Source organism: Lactuca virosa, chromosome 2 (genome assembly GCF_052849685.1).
Source record: "Lactuca virosa cultivar CGN04683 chromosome 2, Lactuca_virosa_CGN04683_v6, whole genome shotgun sequence".
Lineage (NCBI taxonomy): Eukaryota > Viridiplantae > Streptophyta > Magnoliopsida > Asterales > Asteraceae > Lactuca > Lactuca virosa.
In genome coordinates, this window is record NC_136427.1 from 278,470,203 (window position 1) to 278,486,434 (window position 16,232).

General features: G+C 35.6%; 1 protein-coding gene across 1 annotated transcript; it reads right to left on the reverse strand.

Annotated features, from left to right (window-relative positions):
* Window positions 1-363: 363 nt before the first annotated feature.
* LOC145157027 (LOB domain-containing protein 1-like) lies at window positions 364-2,098 on the reverse strand. The gene is made up of 2 exons (XM_079076185.1): window positions 1,724-2,098; window positions 364-955 (listed from the first exon to the last, which is right to left on the reverse strand). The coding sequence occupies exons 1-2, from the start codon at window positions 2,051-2,053 to the stop codon at window positions 629-631; spliced, it is 657 nt and encodes a 218-aa protein (XP_078932311.1). The 5' UTR covers window positions 2,054-2,098; the 3' UTR covers window positions 364-628.
* Window positions 2,099-16,232: the final 14,134 nt, after the last annotated feature.

Here is a 16,232-nt window from a genome sequence, read left to right on the forward strand (position 1 = left end):
TATATATATATATATATATATATATATATATATATATATATATATATATATATATATATATATATATATATATATATATATTCCCTATCGTTAATCATATATAGTGGTGTACTATTGGCTCTAACGAAAGGATGTGACTGCACCCTTCAAATGACTTTGTTTCCTATTAAGAAGCTCCACATGTTTGAAAAATGTGATGAAAGCCCAACTCCCCCAACTATACAATTGGTTTAGTCATCACCCGGCCATATAGAAAGTCTAAACTTCAAAAGAGTTAAAATGGTACTTAAGTCAATAACAAGTTTGACAAATTAAGCCAAATGAAGAATTTCATAAATTAGACTTAGATAAAATTAGGTCACCCATAACTTGATTTTAAATCAAGAATTGGCATATTATTAATACAATGCATGACACTTTTCTCTACCCTTTTTGAGTAACTCTTCATTTATTCTTCTATACTATTTATGGGATCAGTAAATTGAAGTATAATTAATATGATCTTACAAACTACAGTACTTAATTGATTTCTGTTAACGAATGTTTCACTTCCTAGATCTCCCTTTCTTTTTCAAGTTCCAACCTTGCTTGATGCCCTCTTGAAGGGGTTAGCTGTCCCTATATAGTTTCATGTCCAAAGAGGCTCAAATACGTTGGCCAAATTGACATCATCGGGGAAGAAGTTTAGGTTATTTTCATTATAAGCAGTTTGGTGTGGTGGTGGTGGTGGTGGCTGATCCATCTCCATGCAAATCAAGGACAACAGATTGGATTGTTGGCATTGCATGTTAAGCACCTCTGCTTGTGCCTTGGCCAACTCCGCTTGGAGATCACTGACTTGCTTTTGGAGCTGGCAAATTGCACCTGCGCACCCATAAACTGGATCTCTCAGCCTTGCATTCGCTTCATATACCATGCTACTAACTGCATCTGCTCTTTGAGATTCTGGAAGTTCCTATATATAATTAACATTACAATTAATACTCCTCGTTACAATCTTAATTAAAGCTAAACAATTAATATGAATAAAATGAGAAAAATATACTGGACTAACGGGGTACACTAATCTTCGTTTCTATTTAGGAATCGCTATTACTAACTACTATCTCTTCATTTTTTATAATATTAGAAACAAATGTCAACTTTGTGAACCCGTCTTGTTCAAACGAAGGTCCCACATAGTAGGACATACACTCCTTTATAAATTAATACATTTACTTTTTATTTTATAGTTTTATAAAGTTTATTAATTTCTGAATTAATTAGTAATTAACAGAATTAATAACATTTTAGGAAATAAAATTGCTTAAGAGACTTTAACGAGTAAATCTTGAAAATGTGTTATTTAGCCAATAGATTGAGGATCCAATTTTCTTTTGAGCAAAATACTTAGATTTATGAGTAAATTAAACGTGTGTGAGTCAAAGTTTTGAACTTAGAATAAAATGTATGTTAGCGAACATGGGAAAATAAAGCTGGAGTGAAAGGAGAAAAGTCAAAGTCTTGAATTCACACAAAAAAGTTGCAATTTTTCTTGGTTCAAAGAAATAATAATTTGAATAAGAAATAAGCTGTTGTTATTCTGCGGAAAGTTTGCAAGAATAAATAATATGAATACGTAAATGAAATCATAGTATAGACTCATATGTCATGATGACAATTAGGTTTTGAGAGCTTGGATTAGAGGGTAAATTCACCGATTGGTAATTATTTTTGGTTTTACCTGCAACAACTTGATGATGTTGCTAGCTCCGAACACTCGGTGGGCGATGGTGAACTTGAGTGGCTCAGTGGGTGGGAAGTATGGTGCCAAAACACATTTATCAACGCATCGCCGCCTGAGAATCTTGCAGGCTGCGCAAGGGCTGAGAACCACCGGATGAGGTGGCGAGGAAGGAGAGGACGGGGGAGGATGAGTCAGAACACTAGTGGGGCTAAGCTGAGGTGAAGTGTTGGTACTAGTTTTGGATGACTGTGAGAAACTTGAAGCTATGGCGGTGGAAATGGCCATCGGTGAAGTGGCGCTGCCACTTCCTTCACCAGAGTATTCCATTTATGATTGTTGAAGGTGGAAAAGTACTTTGCTAAAGTTATAGGATTACGAGGGCTTAGTTTGATTGAGCAAAATAGGATGGAGAATATATATAGAAGGGAGTAGCTCGTCGAAATGAAGTTCGATGATATCATGCATTTGGTCATGGGTTGAAAATGACGTCATCTACGTTAGATTTTATCTGACTTGTTAGTGCACGAAAAGCCTGTACGTTGTCATATTTTCAATTTTAAGCAATAGACGTTTTTAAGCGAATTATTGAACGGGCTATAAGGTAACCGGACTTTTGTATATATATATTTTTTGTATATATTTATTTAAAATAAAGTTAAATAAATAACTATTATTAATAATGAAATAACGAATCAATCAAGAGCGTCAAAATTTAAAACGATCAATGGGCAAGGGATTGCTATACACTTATATATTAGATTTACATACCCCGCATTATAACATAAAACTCATTTCTTTATCAAAAAAATGCAACTTTTTTTTTTGTTTAAAATTTTTTTTAAGTTACATTTTTTATAAAAAAAGTAAAACCGAATATACCGCTGTTGCCGATTTTTTGTCTTCTTTCCATAAAGTTTCATTTTTATATATAAAAAACAAATTTTTTTTTCGAAAAAAACTCACTTCGTTTTGTTATTTTTTTTCAATATTTAAGTTAATTTTTATTTAAAAAAACTAATTATACCAAAATTTTCAGTTTTTTGTCCTCTATTAATTAACATCAACATCGATTAAAAAAAACTCGATAAGTTTAGACTCACAGTGTGAGTTTGAACTATAAATATTTCAATTTGAAAATTCACAATGTGAATCTGACTTGCTGTTTCAACTCTTTGATCATTAACAAATTAATTTAATGAAATTTACATATGACTCAAAATATATTTTCATGTAATTTTATAATATTTTAACGTTTTGATTACTAATAAATTAGTTTTGTACAATCAACAAAAAGATTTATTCATATTGTGAATCTGAACTATATGTAATTTAGTTTTTAGAATTGACAATGTGAATATGACTTATTATTATTCACATTGTGAATCTGAGCAGATTAACAACGTAAAGCTGATTAGATTCGCAATGTGAATCTGAACAAATCAACAATGTGAATTTGAACTGAAAATTCGTTTTTTTTTTCCTTTTTTACATTAGAGTACAAAAAAATATGAATTTTGATTTATTTATTAAATTTTTTCGATAAAAATAGATGTTCACTTTTAAAAAAACAAATAAATGAAGTGTTTTTTTTTTAATTTTTTTTGTATATCAATATGGATCTCTATGTAAATATGACGAAAAATCATGAACAATGATATATTCGATTTTTTTTTCGATAAAAAACATGTCATTAAAAAATTAAACGAAAAAATAGGTTTTGTTATAATCCGGTGCATATGCGTCAAATATAAAAATCTACAACCTTTCCTTTCGCCGTTGATTGCTTTAAATTCCGACGCTTTAGATTGATTCCTTGGTTTTTTGATTAATAATGGTTCTCTATTGAAAATTTTCCTATATATTTAGTCATTAAATTTATTTTTGATAAATTTATTTTTGATAAATTTATTTTTAGGTTTGATATGTTATTGAATTTTTTTGAAATTGTTTAAAAATACTAGTATGACTATGTATGGTAGGTTTTATGGTTTCGAGCGTTTTTTCCTTCGAAATTTAAGTTTTCATGCTATTTTTGAAGTTTACGGTCCTCTTCTTCGGCCAAACATGGGTGAAAATCCTTTCTAAAAATGAAACCATTTTTGAAAATGAATTTTTTGATGTATGTATGTGTGTTGAGTTCTTGACATCGTGCTTGAGGCCCTGAGTTCTTGAGAATTGAAACCCTTTCTATAAACGAGTTCCAGATCTTGAAAAACTCAGAACGAGAAACCGTCAGTTCAATATCCAGTTCTTGATGAACAACTGAAATGAGAACCAAGTTTAATTTTTAGATCGTTTTTGAGATCTTGAAGAACCCTAATGAAAAAATATAAGTCATATCTTGAGATCTCGATTTTTAGATTGTTCAAGACCTTGAAAAATCATGTTCGATTTCAGAAGAAGAAGAAAAAAAGACGAAAGATATAGAATAGAGTATAGATTAAAGAGAAATTTGGAAAGCCTAAGTTCGTCGAAAAATCCATGTTTGGGCATAAAGCTCATGTTTCGTTGGAAAAGATGTTAGATATTGGCAAAAGCCATTGTACCTGATCATATTTATGTTTTTGAACAATTTCGATAAGGTCAAGTTTATATCGAGCATAAAAACAAGTTTTTGTAACATCACAAAAATCATAGTAAAAATTATCATTTTCAAAACCATATCACAATCAATAAGTCATCCAAAACATGCATTCCAAAAGCCATAGTCATAAATCAGAGTATCCCAAAAACTATTTTATTAATAAAATATCTGAGGATGATGTGCACAATTGCGCCTTCGTCTTGCCCCTATCATCTGATGTATCTGACACCATAAAATCAAATTGTAAGCCAAAGCTTAGTAAGTTTTCCCCAAAATGCCTCACATAAACAAACAGATAACAACATGCGTGTATGAGCCTTCAGCCAGAATGGACCGCCTTGCAAGGCCTACAACCTATCTGGACCGCTCAGTGGGCCTACGGCCTGACTGAACTGCCTCGCAAGGCCTACAACATATTCGGATCGCCCCAGGTATCTTGGCCTTTAGCAGAAAGTAGGACGGCCTTAACCCAACTATAACAATATGTCGACATATGCACATAATCAAATAACAAGTAATAACCAGCAAACAAGTAATCATACAAATCTACCAACCATTCAATCTCTACATCATACCATATTCAATATACCAAGATACATACAAAATCCAGAATGTCGACATTGGTTTCTTCGACCCCCGAGTATAGTGAGGAATAACTCACCTCATAGTCTGAAAGATAGTTGAACTGATCACTGCTTCAACATTGTATCTACAAAATCACATATACTATAAATAGGGACCCATCATCAATCTATTATTCAAATTACCCCATTTAACCTAAAGTCAAACTTGGTAAAAGTCAACGGTCAATGGTCAAAAGTCAAAAGTCCACATTCAGACCGAGTACGCCCAGCTTACCAGCTCTACGCCCTGTGTAAAGCATCAGATGGCTTTTACGGGGCAAAACAAGGGTACGCACTGCGTAGCCATAAGTACGCCTTGCGTACTTACGCTGAATCCAATCTTTCCATTAAGAGCTTAATACAGAAGGGCACCACGTCTAACTCTCAAATCTAGTCTAAATAATTGTCCTAAGTGATAAAGCTTCATACTTTATGCCTTTTCATGGCTTATCAAGGTTCAAGAACAAACCCTAACCTTATTACATCTTCTAAGGATCTCCAACTCATGTATGGATGGTTGTGATGGGTTTTAAGCATTCTAACACTTCCTAAGTGTACATGCAACCCTAATAACCTTGAATCTATGTTTTCTCTATATACATGCAAATTTCTTTTTCAAGGTTATTTCCTAACTAGCATGGCATGGGGATTACATAAAACATAAAATCTAGTAGAAATACATACCTTGTTGTTGCTTGGATTCCTTCAAGACTTTGTGAGCCTAGCACCCCAAATGTTGTGCCTCAAATGCTTCACACAACACCACAAGACTTGGAATAACTTGAGAGAATACTTCTAGCACTCAAAATCGGTTATGCCCTCTCTAGTAACACTAGGTCACGATTTTGCTAGCCATAGGGTTCCTTTTATAGTGTTGTCACAATTAGGGTTTACACATGAATGCCCTTAATTGTCATGAATCTTGATTTCTCATGACCCATGGGTTTGTAACTCCCATGGACTATCCATGGAGCTCCATATGGTTATAACCAAACCCATAAACCATGGATCATTAATCCACCATAAAAGAATTGATGATTGTCATAATCAACCCTATATATTTAATTAGTCTCACTTTGATCACCAAATTAATACTAGATTAATACTTGATCAATACTAATTAAATAATACTATTATTAATATATTAGAACTTATAATATATTAATAATCATAAGTGCCTTATTCTCTCATCTAGTCTATCCAAGTATTGCAATGCCATGCAACCCAAATGGACCATGCCGGGTCGGGTCAAGTACATACCAAATAAAGTTATGGACTTAGACACTATATCCAACAGTCTCCCACTTGGATAAGTCTAATAACTATATTTGCAAATATGACTTCAAAATCCGACTAGCAATCGTAGCTCTTTCAAAGTCTCTCGGAACTGAGATGATGATGATACGCCATTTAAGATAAGTGATCATATAATCCTCTGTTCTCATGATATCAGCCGGACAAACACATGGAACATGGTCTTACTTATTGTCCAGCATTTGTTTCTCGATCTCTGATTTGTTTCGACATAGAACTAAATTGAACACATCAATCAGGTTCTGACCGGGCCCGGTACATAGGTCAAAACCAAATCATCGAGGGGCCCAGATATCGCTTCTATTTCTAGAAGGAACAGATAAACGTCGACTGATATGCTTGTACTAACTACTTGTTGAATTATTCACAAAGGCACGTTTTATGACATCGAGTTACCAATGCGTTTTCGTGCAATCAATGAATAACCAACTCATAGTCAACAACTCATATCTCTAGGTTTGAAGATTTATATGATATTACCGTCTCACGATCACTCGAGATAAATTCCATGAAGTGATGCAAGTGAGCGTGGGTTGGATCCAATACTCAGCCCTTATGAGTACTCATGAATGTTGTAGCAACCATCGCATTGTCTAAAGCACTTTAGACAAATCATACAAGCCAAATTCATGACAGTCTTGATTCATATCTACTTCCAACATATGACTGACTGTGGATTGTTTGAATAATATGATATATACCATAACATAATTATTCTGGAAGTCAAAACATGCAAAGTGAAACACAAGAATAATACTAATCTTATATGGCCCCAACACTTTAAGTGTAAATAAAACACCTTTTATTTAAGCACCATATTGATTACTCATTATTTATGTTTCGATTAATCAACTTTATGTTTGAAATAAAACATTAGTTGTCCCATGCTCCAAGCATGTACACTATGGTTTTCCAAACAACAATTATGCCATACTCCAAGTATGCATACTATGTTTACATATGGTCCTCTCTTTGTGAAATAGATCAATTGACAATATTCCAATGATGCTCATTTCACAATTCCAATCCTTGTTGTAAATGAAAGAATACCAAACTCTTGCCATTTACTGTAATCTGTTAGATTCTAAACTTATATGCAATGATCCCTTTGTAATGACTATGCACAGAAGTCACAAAGACTTGACAACAGACATTACATGATATTTCAATGGAAAGCAATTCCATGAAGTCTCAAATTCAAAGTACATTCCTTTGAACATCCTTCTTGCATTAAGTTCTCTAATCTTACACAGATTCAAAAAGTAACTTCCACCTATGGAAACAATTCCATATTCCTTCTTGCATTAAGTTCTCTAATCTTACACAGATTCAAAAAGTAACTTCCAATTGTCCATGAGTAACCAATCTTTGGTAAACCTCAAACTGTCCTCGACAATTTTGCTTAATCATTTTAGTCATTTCCAGTTCTATTCCTTTTTTCCATCTTAATGCCCTAGGCATTTGGAAAATTTAGAATGGATGAATATTATAGCACATGTAATCAAACTTATACCCAAAGCATATGGGACATGATTTATGCTATAAAATTTTTTATTTGCCATGTTTTCATAATTCGAACTATGAAGAGGGATGTCGTAATCATAATCGAATTTTGAGAACGCAACATATATAGAAATTCCTTATGTTGAACAATTCCAACATAACATTCACATATATCCTTGACTAAAGTTGATAAAACTCAATCTAAGCTGGTAGAATTGGAATGAAGTATAAAATCCTCTCCCTTAATTATAGCAAACAACTTTTCAAAGCAAATTGAAACTTTTGTTTTCTATAATTAACATTGCTAACCTGCAATATTTAACATAATCGTCATGCTCCCACTAGCATAATGATTACCAGCATAACACTTTATGCTCCCACTAGCTTTGACATGTACTCAGAAATCAACTGGACTTCTAGAAATCAATACTTTACTGACTTTCTTACCAAAGTTCATATTTCTGATACTAGATTGCTTTGATAAGACTTTATCAAAAACATACACCTTTCCTTAGATAGCTCACATGTTTGTCTAGACCTTTTGCAATTCTCACTAGTTAGTGTGCCGGTTAACCACACACGCTCCACTAACTATATGAGAATGCAAATATCATAATCGCTATCTACTTAAAATCTTCTTAGTGGAAGCGTTTCCTCACCATCATTTTCATGAATCGAAGAGAAACCTTATGACACTTAGATTTTATGGTGTATGTGTTCCTATCCATGTGAATTTGTCATAACCATAATCACAGGACTAGGTTAGTGACACTTCCAAATTCATAGGGACTGAACTTGTGCAATCTTAATTTCTTGCCACCTGGTAGCACAATGCCCACCATTGCTTCCGGGTTGTTATGCAAACAATTGAGAACTCATAGAACTCACAAGCATAATCAACTTTCAACTGGAATAGACACAGAAACAAGAATATGTCAACACGATAGGTTACAAACCTCAAGTCGTGGGCTAGTGATTAATAAAACTCTTGATTTAGTTCTTGAAACTATTTCAGAGTCATTTAGACTCCCACTATCCTCTTGACATATAAGACTTCTCTTTGTCAAGAACCATTCCTTGACAAAACAAATACTCAAGATCTAGTGCGGATTCTTATCAAGTTAAACACTTCTCACTATTGGTCTTAGCTGGTCTTTGTTTTATCCAAAACATCACAACTTACCAATCTCAAATGTACAAGAATAGGAAACATCTTACTCTACATTTGACAAGTGTTATGAACTTTCTAAAGACTATGTCACTCAAGTTACATTCTTGGAGTATAACTCCAGGATTTGTTTTTGGCACGAAGTATGAATTATCTTTTGATTTAACCATTTCAACAATTCACGATTCCTCTCCTCAGGCAACAAACACACTAAGGTGTCCTTAGAGGATCAATTGTGATATTGTTCCATAATTACTAAGATAATCATAAAACAAAATACACAAGTACTCTCCCATCTCTTCAGATTGGAGAAAATTTTATCTTTCTGCCTTATTTGATTCTTCTTATTCATTCTGCCATACATTGAAACTTTTCCAATGTTTCAGAATTACACTTAAACTCGTAAGCATAACCATATTTACTAAACTTTATTAAATCATAACGAATAATCTTATCTACCTTTGTGGTGGACCTGACCAGCACACAACCAAGTGTACCCAATCTTTTAGTCCTTCACTTGACTCATGTGAACAAGGAATTAGTCTTAATTTCCCAAAGACGAAAACTTCTCATTCATCATACAATACAAGTTGCATGATTCCAAGTTTCTATCTAACTGAAAATTGGGCGATGAGAATCTTTCCTTATTTGGTAAATTATGATACTACCACAAATGAAAGAATCAAATCCATTTTCAAATATTGCTATTAATGGAAACATATAATCAACAATTTTTCACAAATGCCATTGTAAGGATACTTAAAATAAATAAAATCAAAACTTTTCTTTATTTTAAAACTTTGCGGAAAACTTATCCTTACAACCCATATGAAAACCTTGTTGTTATCTATTCCTAAGCAATATGTCTCAACTCTTAAGTAATAGCTCAAAATTCTGATCACCGAACCATGCGATCAAAATCCCTCTTCGCGATCAGAATCAGCATATACTTTCTTTAAGTTTCTTCACTTTTCTTTGATTCTTAAAACATCAACATGTGACCCAGTCACATCATGCAATAAGAATCTCAGAATAGAAACTTAATAGAGTTAGACAATGGACTTTACCTGAAGTAGAGTCAAACATTTGACTTTACTATCCTTATGGACTTTTAGGTAAATTTGGCAGCTTCGCAACCAATGCCCTTCCTTTGGCAACAGAAACATATGGACTCTTTGGAAACGGTACACTGGACTATCACAGACTTAGCCTTTCTCTTTACCATTTGGTCAACCGAGTTGACTATGGCCAATCCCTTTCAATTGGAAAGAGAAAGTTTTTCTGTACTTCCAATGTTACCATTGTCAATGTCCATGGAAGTTTGGGAAGTTGATCTTCCAATCAAATTTTGCTTTACCAATGCTCCAAATCATTGCTGATTCAGCATCATCAAGCAACTAGGTAAGATCATTAAGGGTCATGTCGTGATCTGTTATCAGGGAGTGACCAAGTCAACAGCCAGCTACCTAAAGATTTGGGAAGACCATAGCTGTCTAAACTAGACATCTATAATGGGAGAAATTCAAGTTAGTTGATTTAAAGTCCTTAATATAACACCCAATATGAAATATTAAGGCTAGAACCCAATAACCTATTTATAACTGGAAGAGGGATGCCGTAATCCAAATTATAAAATAGTTAAAGGTAGGTAAATGACGATTTACCAATTTCCACCATGAAAAACGAAATATAATTATGTTTTAATTGGATTTGAAACTCCTAGATCTTTTGAGATACATTGAACTTTCAATGGCATGTTTGAATCTCGATTGTGCCCTCTCAAGTTTGTGACTGGGATGCCGAGGATCACAAACAAGGTGTGAATAACCATACAAATTGACTTGGTACCCTCAACAATATTACCTAATCGATGTGCCGGTTAACCACACACGCTCCACCGATCTATAATAAGGTCAAGTTACCCTTTGCCACTCTTACTAGTCCATGTTAGTGTGCCGGTTAACCACACACGCTCCACTAACGACTTGGTAAGGTACAAAGTGTAATTTTATGGGCTAGCACCAATTTCACATTTTCCTAAAGTAACTAAGATTGGGAATTTATAATGTATAGTTACTTTATAATTCATTATACTTTTAACGAGTATTTAAAGTCGTATCCTACCCGTTCGGCTAACGACCCTCCACTGATCAAGGAGGCGGTGGGTGAGAGTGGACACCCATTAAGTCACCATTTTATAGGCAACAACCTTATACCCCCCTTATAGACCGGCTTCGTGAATGAGGCCTACTAACGGTAAGAATGACATATTCTTATACATATCTATATAATAAAATTATAATAATAGTATAAGTGTTGATTTTTAAACTTTTTAAAAATCTAAGGTTTAATTTGGAATTAAAGTATTAAAGTGTAAGACTTTTCAAATTCCAAAACTTGAGGGCAAGATTTGAAACTATTCCAAGTCTCTTCAATTTGTAACTTATGAGTTTTAATGGTTCATAAAAATGAAGACTCTTCATTTTATGAAACCTCTTTAGTTCTTTAATCATAATTAAAAGAAGTGACTTTTGGTTATCCATAACTTGAGGACAAGTTATGGACACCATCATAGCCATTAAGATCATGAATTAAACACACATGGAGGTTACACATAATTCCTATGATCTTCTAAACTCATATGAACACAAATTCATGTCAAGCAATTTCAAGAAAATCATATAAACATATACAATACTTGAAAATTGATAAAAGTCATGTAAAATGGGTTAACATAATCATTATCATTTTGAAAAACAGATTTTACAAGTCCAAAACAGATTGGGATAATGATCTTATTCCATTTCCAGCAACAAAACTCGAAAAAACTGCCCAGCACGCTCCTACTCGCCGAGTGCATTATTCTACTCGTCGAGTAGGATGAATTTGTTCATGGACTCGGCGAGTCCTCCCCATGGACTCGGCGAGTCCAGTCGTCAGAGTGCAGAATTTCCGATTTTTAAGCAGTTTTGCATCAAGTATACAGAAAACAATCCTAGGCTCTGATACCACTGATGGGTTTTAAGCATTCTAACACTTCCTAAGTGTACATGCAACCCTAATAACCTTGAATCTATGTTTTCTCTATATACATGCAAATTTCTTTTTCAAGGTTATTTCCTAACTAGCATGGCATGGGGATTACATAAAACATAAAATCTAGTAGAAATACATACCTTGTTGTTGCTTGGAATCCTTCAAGACTTTGTGAGCCTAGCACCCCAAATGTTGTGCCTCAAATGCTTCACACAACACCACAAGACTTGGAATAACTTGAGAGAATACTTCTAGCACTCAAAATCGGTTATGCCCTCTCTAGTAACACTAGGTCACGATTTTGCTAGCCATAGGGTTCCTTTTATAGTGTTGTCACAATTAGGGTTTACACATGAATGCCCTTAATTGTCATGACTCTTGATTTCTCATGACCCATGGGTTTGTAACTCCCATGGACTATCCATGGAGCTCCATATGGTTATAACCAAACCCATAAACCATGGATCATTAATCCACCATAAAAGAATTGATGATTGTCATAATCAACCCTATATATTTAATTAGTCTCACTTTGATCACCAAATTAATACTAGATTAATACTTGATCAATACTAATTAAATAATACTATTATTAATATATTAGAACTTATAATATATTAATAATCATAAGTGCCTTATTCTCTCATCTAGTCTATCCAAGTATTGCAATGCCATGCAACCCAAATGGACCATGCCGGGTCGGGTCAAGTACATACCAAATAAAGTTATGGACTTAGACACTATATCCAACAGGTTGGAACTTGGATATGGCCAAGATACAATTTTTATGACTTAATACACTCAAATACATCTGGAAATACACACTACAAGGTCTATAGTAGCTCATACTCAAATGAACCAAGATAATGGGACCAAAAAGGCATAAACTTGACATCTTAGATAGATCTAATCAAAGAAGTATAAAGGTACAAACTTAATACCTTCTAGAGAATGCTAATGAGATGCAAGTTCCAGATCCACAAGGCTTGAAGCTCCCCAAATGCTCTCCAATGGAATCCTTCCTTCAAAGATGAACACAAAACACTCAAATAACTCAAAAACTCACAAATAGAGATTAGGGTTTCGAGGTGGCTGCTTAAAGGGAGTGGATGCTAATAATAGATTGCCTCAAGAGAGTTAGAACTCTTAAATAGGGCTCAAAACCCCAAAATTAGGCGTTGGGCTCTGGGCCAGTACGCGCTGCGTACACAGACCTATGCCATGCGTAGGTCATTAATACCCTGCCTTTAAGTTTCCTTATACGCAGCACGTAGAAGGCTATCGATGCATTGCGTTGATTAAAATTCAACACTTAGACTTATCAAATAGAGAAAGTGTAACATCCATTAATTTTCAATTAAATTTAAACTTTTCAAAACAATCCATTTATTAAAGAGGTGTTTAAGAAACCGTTGCTTTCTAAAACCTTTATTTAAAACTAGAATAATTTACACATAATTTTCAAACAATAACGTTATCAGAGTATCCCAGGAACCATAAGTTCCCAAAACACGAGGATGTCTACGGTCATGCATTCACCTTGCCACGATCCACTGAAGTACCTGAAACCATAAACGAAAACTGTAAGCACGATGCTTAGTGAGTTCCCCTAAAATACCAACACACAAACAATAGCTCATATACAAAATAACAACATGCAGTGGGTCAACAACTAACAGACTGGATTACCCCTAAGCCCACAGAATAAGTCTGGCTTTCCCCTGGGCCCACAACTTATGTCTGGCATGCTCCTCGGCCCTCAGTACGAGTCTGACATGCCCTACTCGGCCTTCAGATCGTATATGGAATGCCCATGACCCCTCAGTATGAGTCTCGCATGCCCTTCCTGGCCCTCAGCTCATATCTGGATTGCTCCAAATTCCTCAAACCCTCATTACAAGTCTTGCATACCAACCGGGTCCTCAGCTTGTATCTGGAATGCTATTGAGCCCTCAGTATGATTTTGGCATGCCCTACCTGGCCCTCTGCTCATATCTGGAATGCTCCAGGGTTTGTTGGCTACAGCACAAAGCAGTACTATCTCAACCCATCCACACAATATGTCGACATATAACAAATAATATCATAAACATATAAACAGGCAATTCCCAGGTAGTCTTACAGATATACCAGACTAGCTTAACGAGACTAGCATGCATAACTATATCATAATCAGCATATCGGCAATATCATGTTATCAAACCAATGGGCCGGCCTTGGTGCCTTCGACCCGAAAGTATAGTGAGGAAAACTCACCTCACACTGCCGATCACACAGACAATCCTTGGCTGCTGGCTTCCAGATCCCGAACCGCTACATCAAGACAGCACCCCATCAATAGCTAATTCCATGAATAACCTCTAGCTGCAGATCCACTATCACCCACGCGCTAATAGATACCAAAATGACAATCCATCAACAACTAGTCGCTGACTCATACTACGAGTCTAATTCAGGGTAAAGGACCTTTTTACCCTTCCTCAAAATTGGCCCAAAGCTAAGGCCCAAACTAGATGACAAAAGGTCCACTATCAAAATAAACTCCTTAAGTCCAATTATGGCCCAATTTTCCAAATTGGGCCTAATTCCTTTCATGGCCTTCACTCAAGAAGATCCAACAAGCCAAAAGCCTATACCATAAAATCCCAGACAGCCCAACACAACCCAATGCAAACCAACCTAAATCTTGATCTAAAAAGGCTCAAATTACTTTAAGGCCCACACTTGGCCCAATTTTCCAAATTGGGCCCAACTCCTTATTGGGTCTTATCCTAAGGTCCAATCCTCCAATTAGTCCAGAACACACTACTCGGATAGTCCATTAAGCCCCCAAAATCAAAGCCCAAACAGATGACCCAAACCCGAAGCCTAAATTCTGAAACCCAAACAGAGGCGTACGCGGGGCTTACATCAACTTATGTGCGGAGTACCCTCGCATGCCTTAAAATCCTTATAAGTGCTTAATGGATTATAAAAGCCTAAGCTCAAACTTCAGATCCATGACTCAAAAGTACTCCCAAATTATAAAGTCTCAAACTTAAACACTTTAGATCTCCAAAAAGGGCTTAATACATGGTATTAATCCATTAAGACCTCCTATTAGCAACATGAAGCCAAACCAGCCAAAGGGACCACATTTTTATAACTTAGAACCCTTCATAGGGTCTGAAAGGATAGCTCAAAATGTCCAAAACAAAGCATGCATAACAATGGTGTAACATCCAAAAATTTCACGCCAAATTTAAACTTTTTCAATCACAAATAAAAACCAGATAGTACTTGTTTACAAAAATGTTTTCAATCATTATTCATCAGAGTGTACCAATAACCAGATCATAAGGATGAGATCGGTACGGTTACGCCTTCGCCTTGCCATGATCTCCTAAAGTACCTGAAACAATAAACTAAAAACTGTAAGCCCGAGGTCTTAGCGAGCTACCCCCAAAATACTAATACCACACCGATAATACCATGTCAGTAACAGACACTCAACAACATGCATACTGGGCCATCGGCCTGACTGGACCGCCCTACAGGGCCTACAGTCTATCTAAATCTGTCCCGAGCCTTCGGCATAACTGGACCGCCACGTGGGCCTACAGTCTCCCCGGACCGCTCATAGGGTATGTTGGCCTTCAGCACAAAGCAGGACCGCCTCAACCCAAGCAACAAGCAAATAACCATGTGCGCATAGCTAACATATAATGACATATACTAGCATCAAACATATCTATCTCACTAATCACCAATCATAGCAATCTCTCGCAACTAGAGCACCGACCTAGCAGGTCACTAACATATCAATCCCTACGGATCATAAGAGCATAACATACTGTCTATCCTGATTCCGATCTAACAGGTCATAACCACATGTAGCATACCATAACAATAACAACTAAAGGGCCGGCCTTGGTGCCTTAGACCCTATCGATATAGTGAGGATAACTCACCTTGCAGATGTCGACTCGGTGGATAAACTTCAACCCTCGGATCACTGCCACAAACTCCACCACCTATTACCATAGTATAACTATACTGTAAGTTCTCAACCTCTCAAGGTACCCCATCAGTCAACTAGTCAACCTTTGGTCAAAGTCAAAGTCATCAGTCAAGGTCAACAGTCCATGTTGACCCTAACTGGCCGAGTACCCTCAGCTACTCGCCGAGTTCCATGAAATACCTGACCACTCGCCGAGTGACCGGAGTGACTCGTCGAGTTCTAAGGCTGGCGATTGGAACTCTAAGGCCACTCGTCGAGTTTTCCTTCTTGCGACTCGA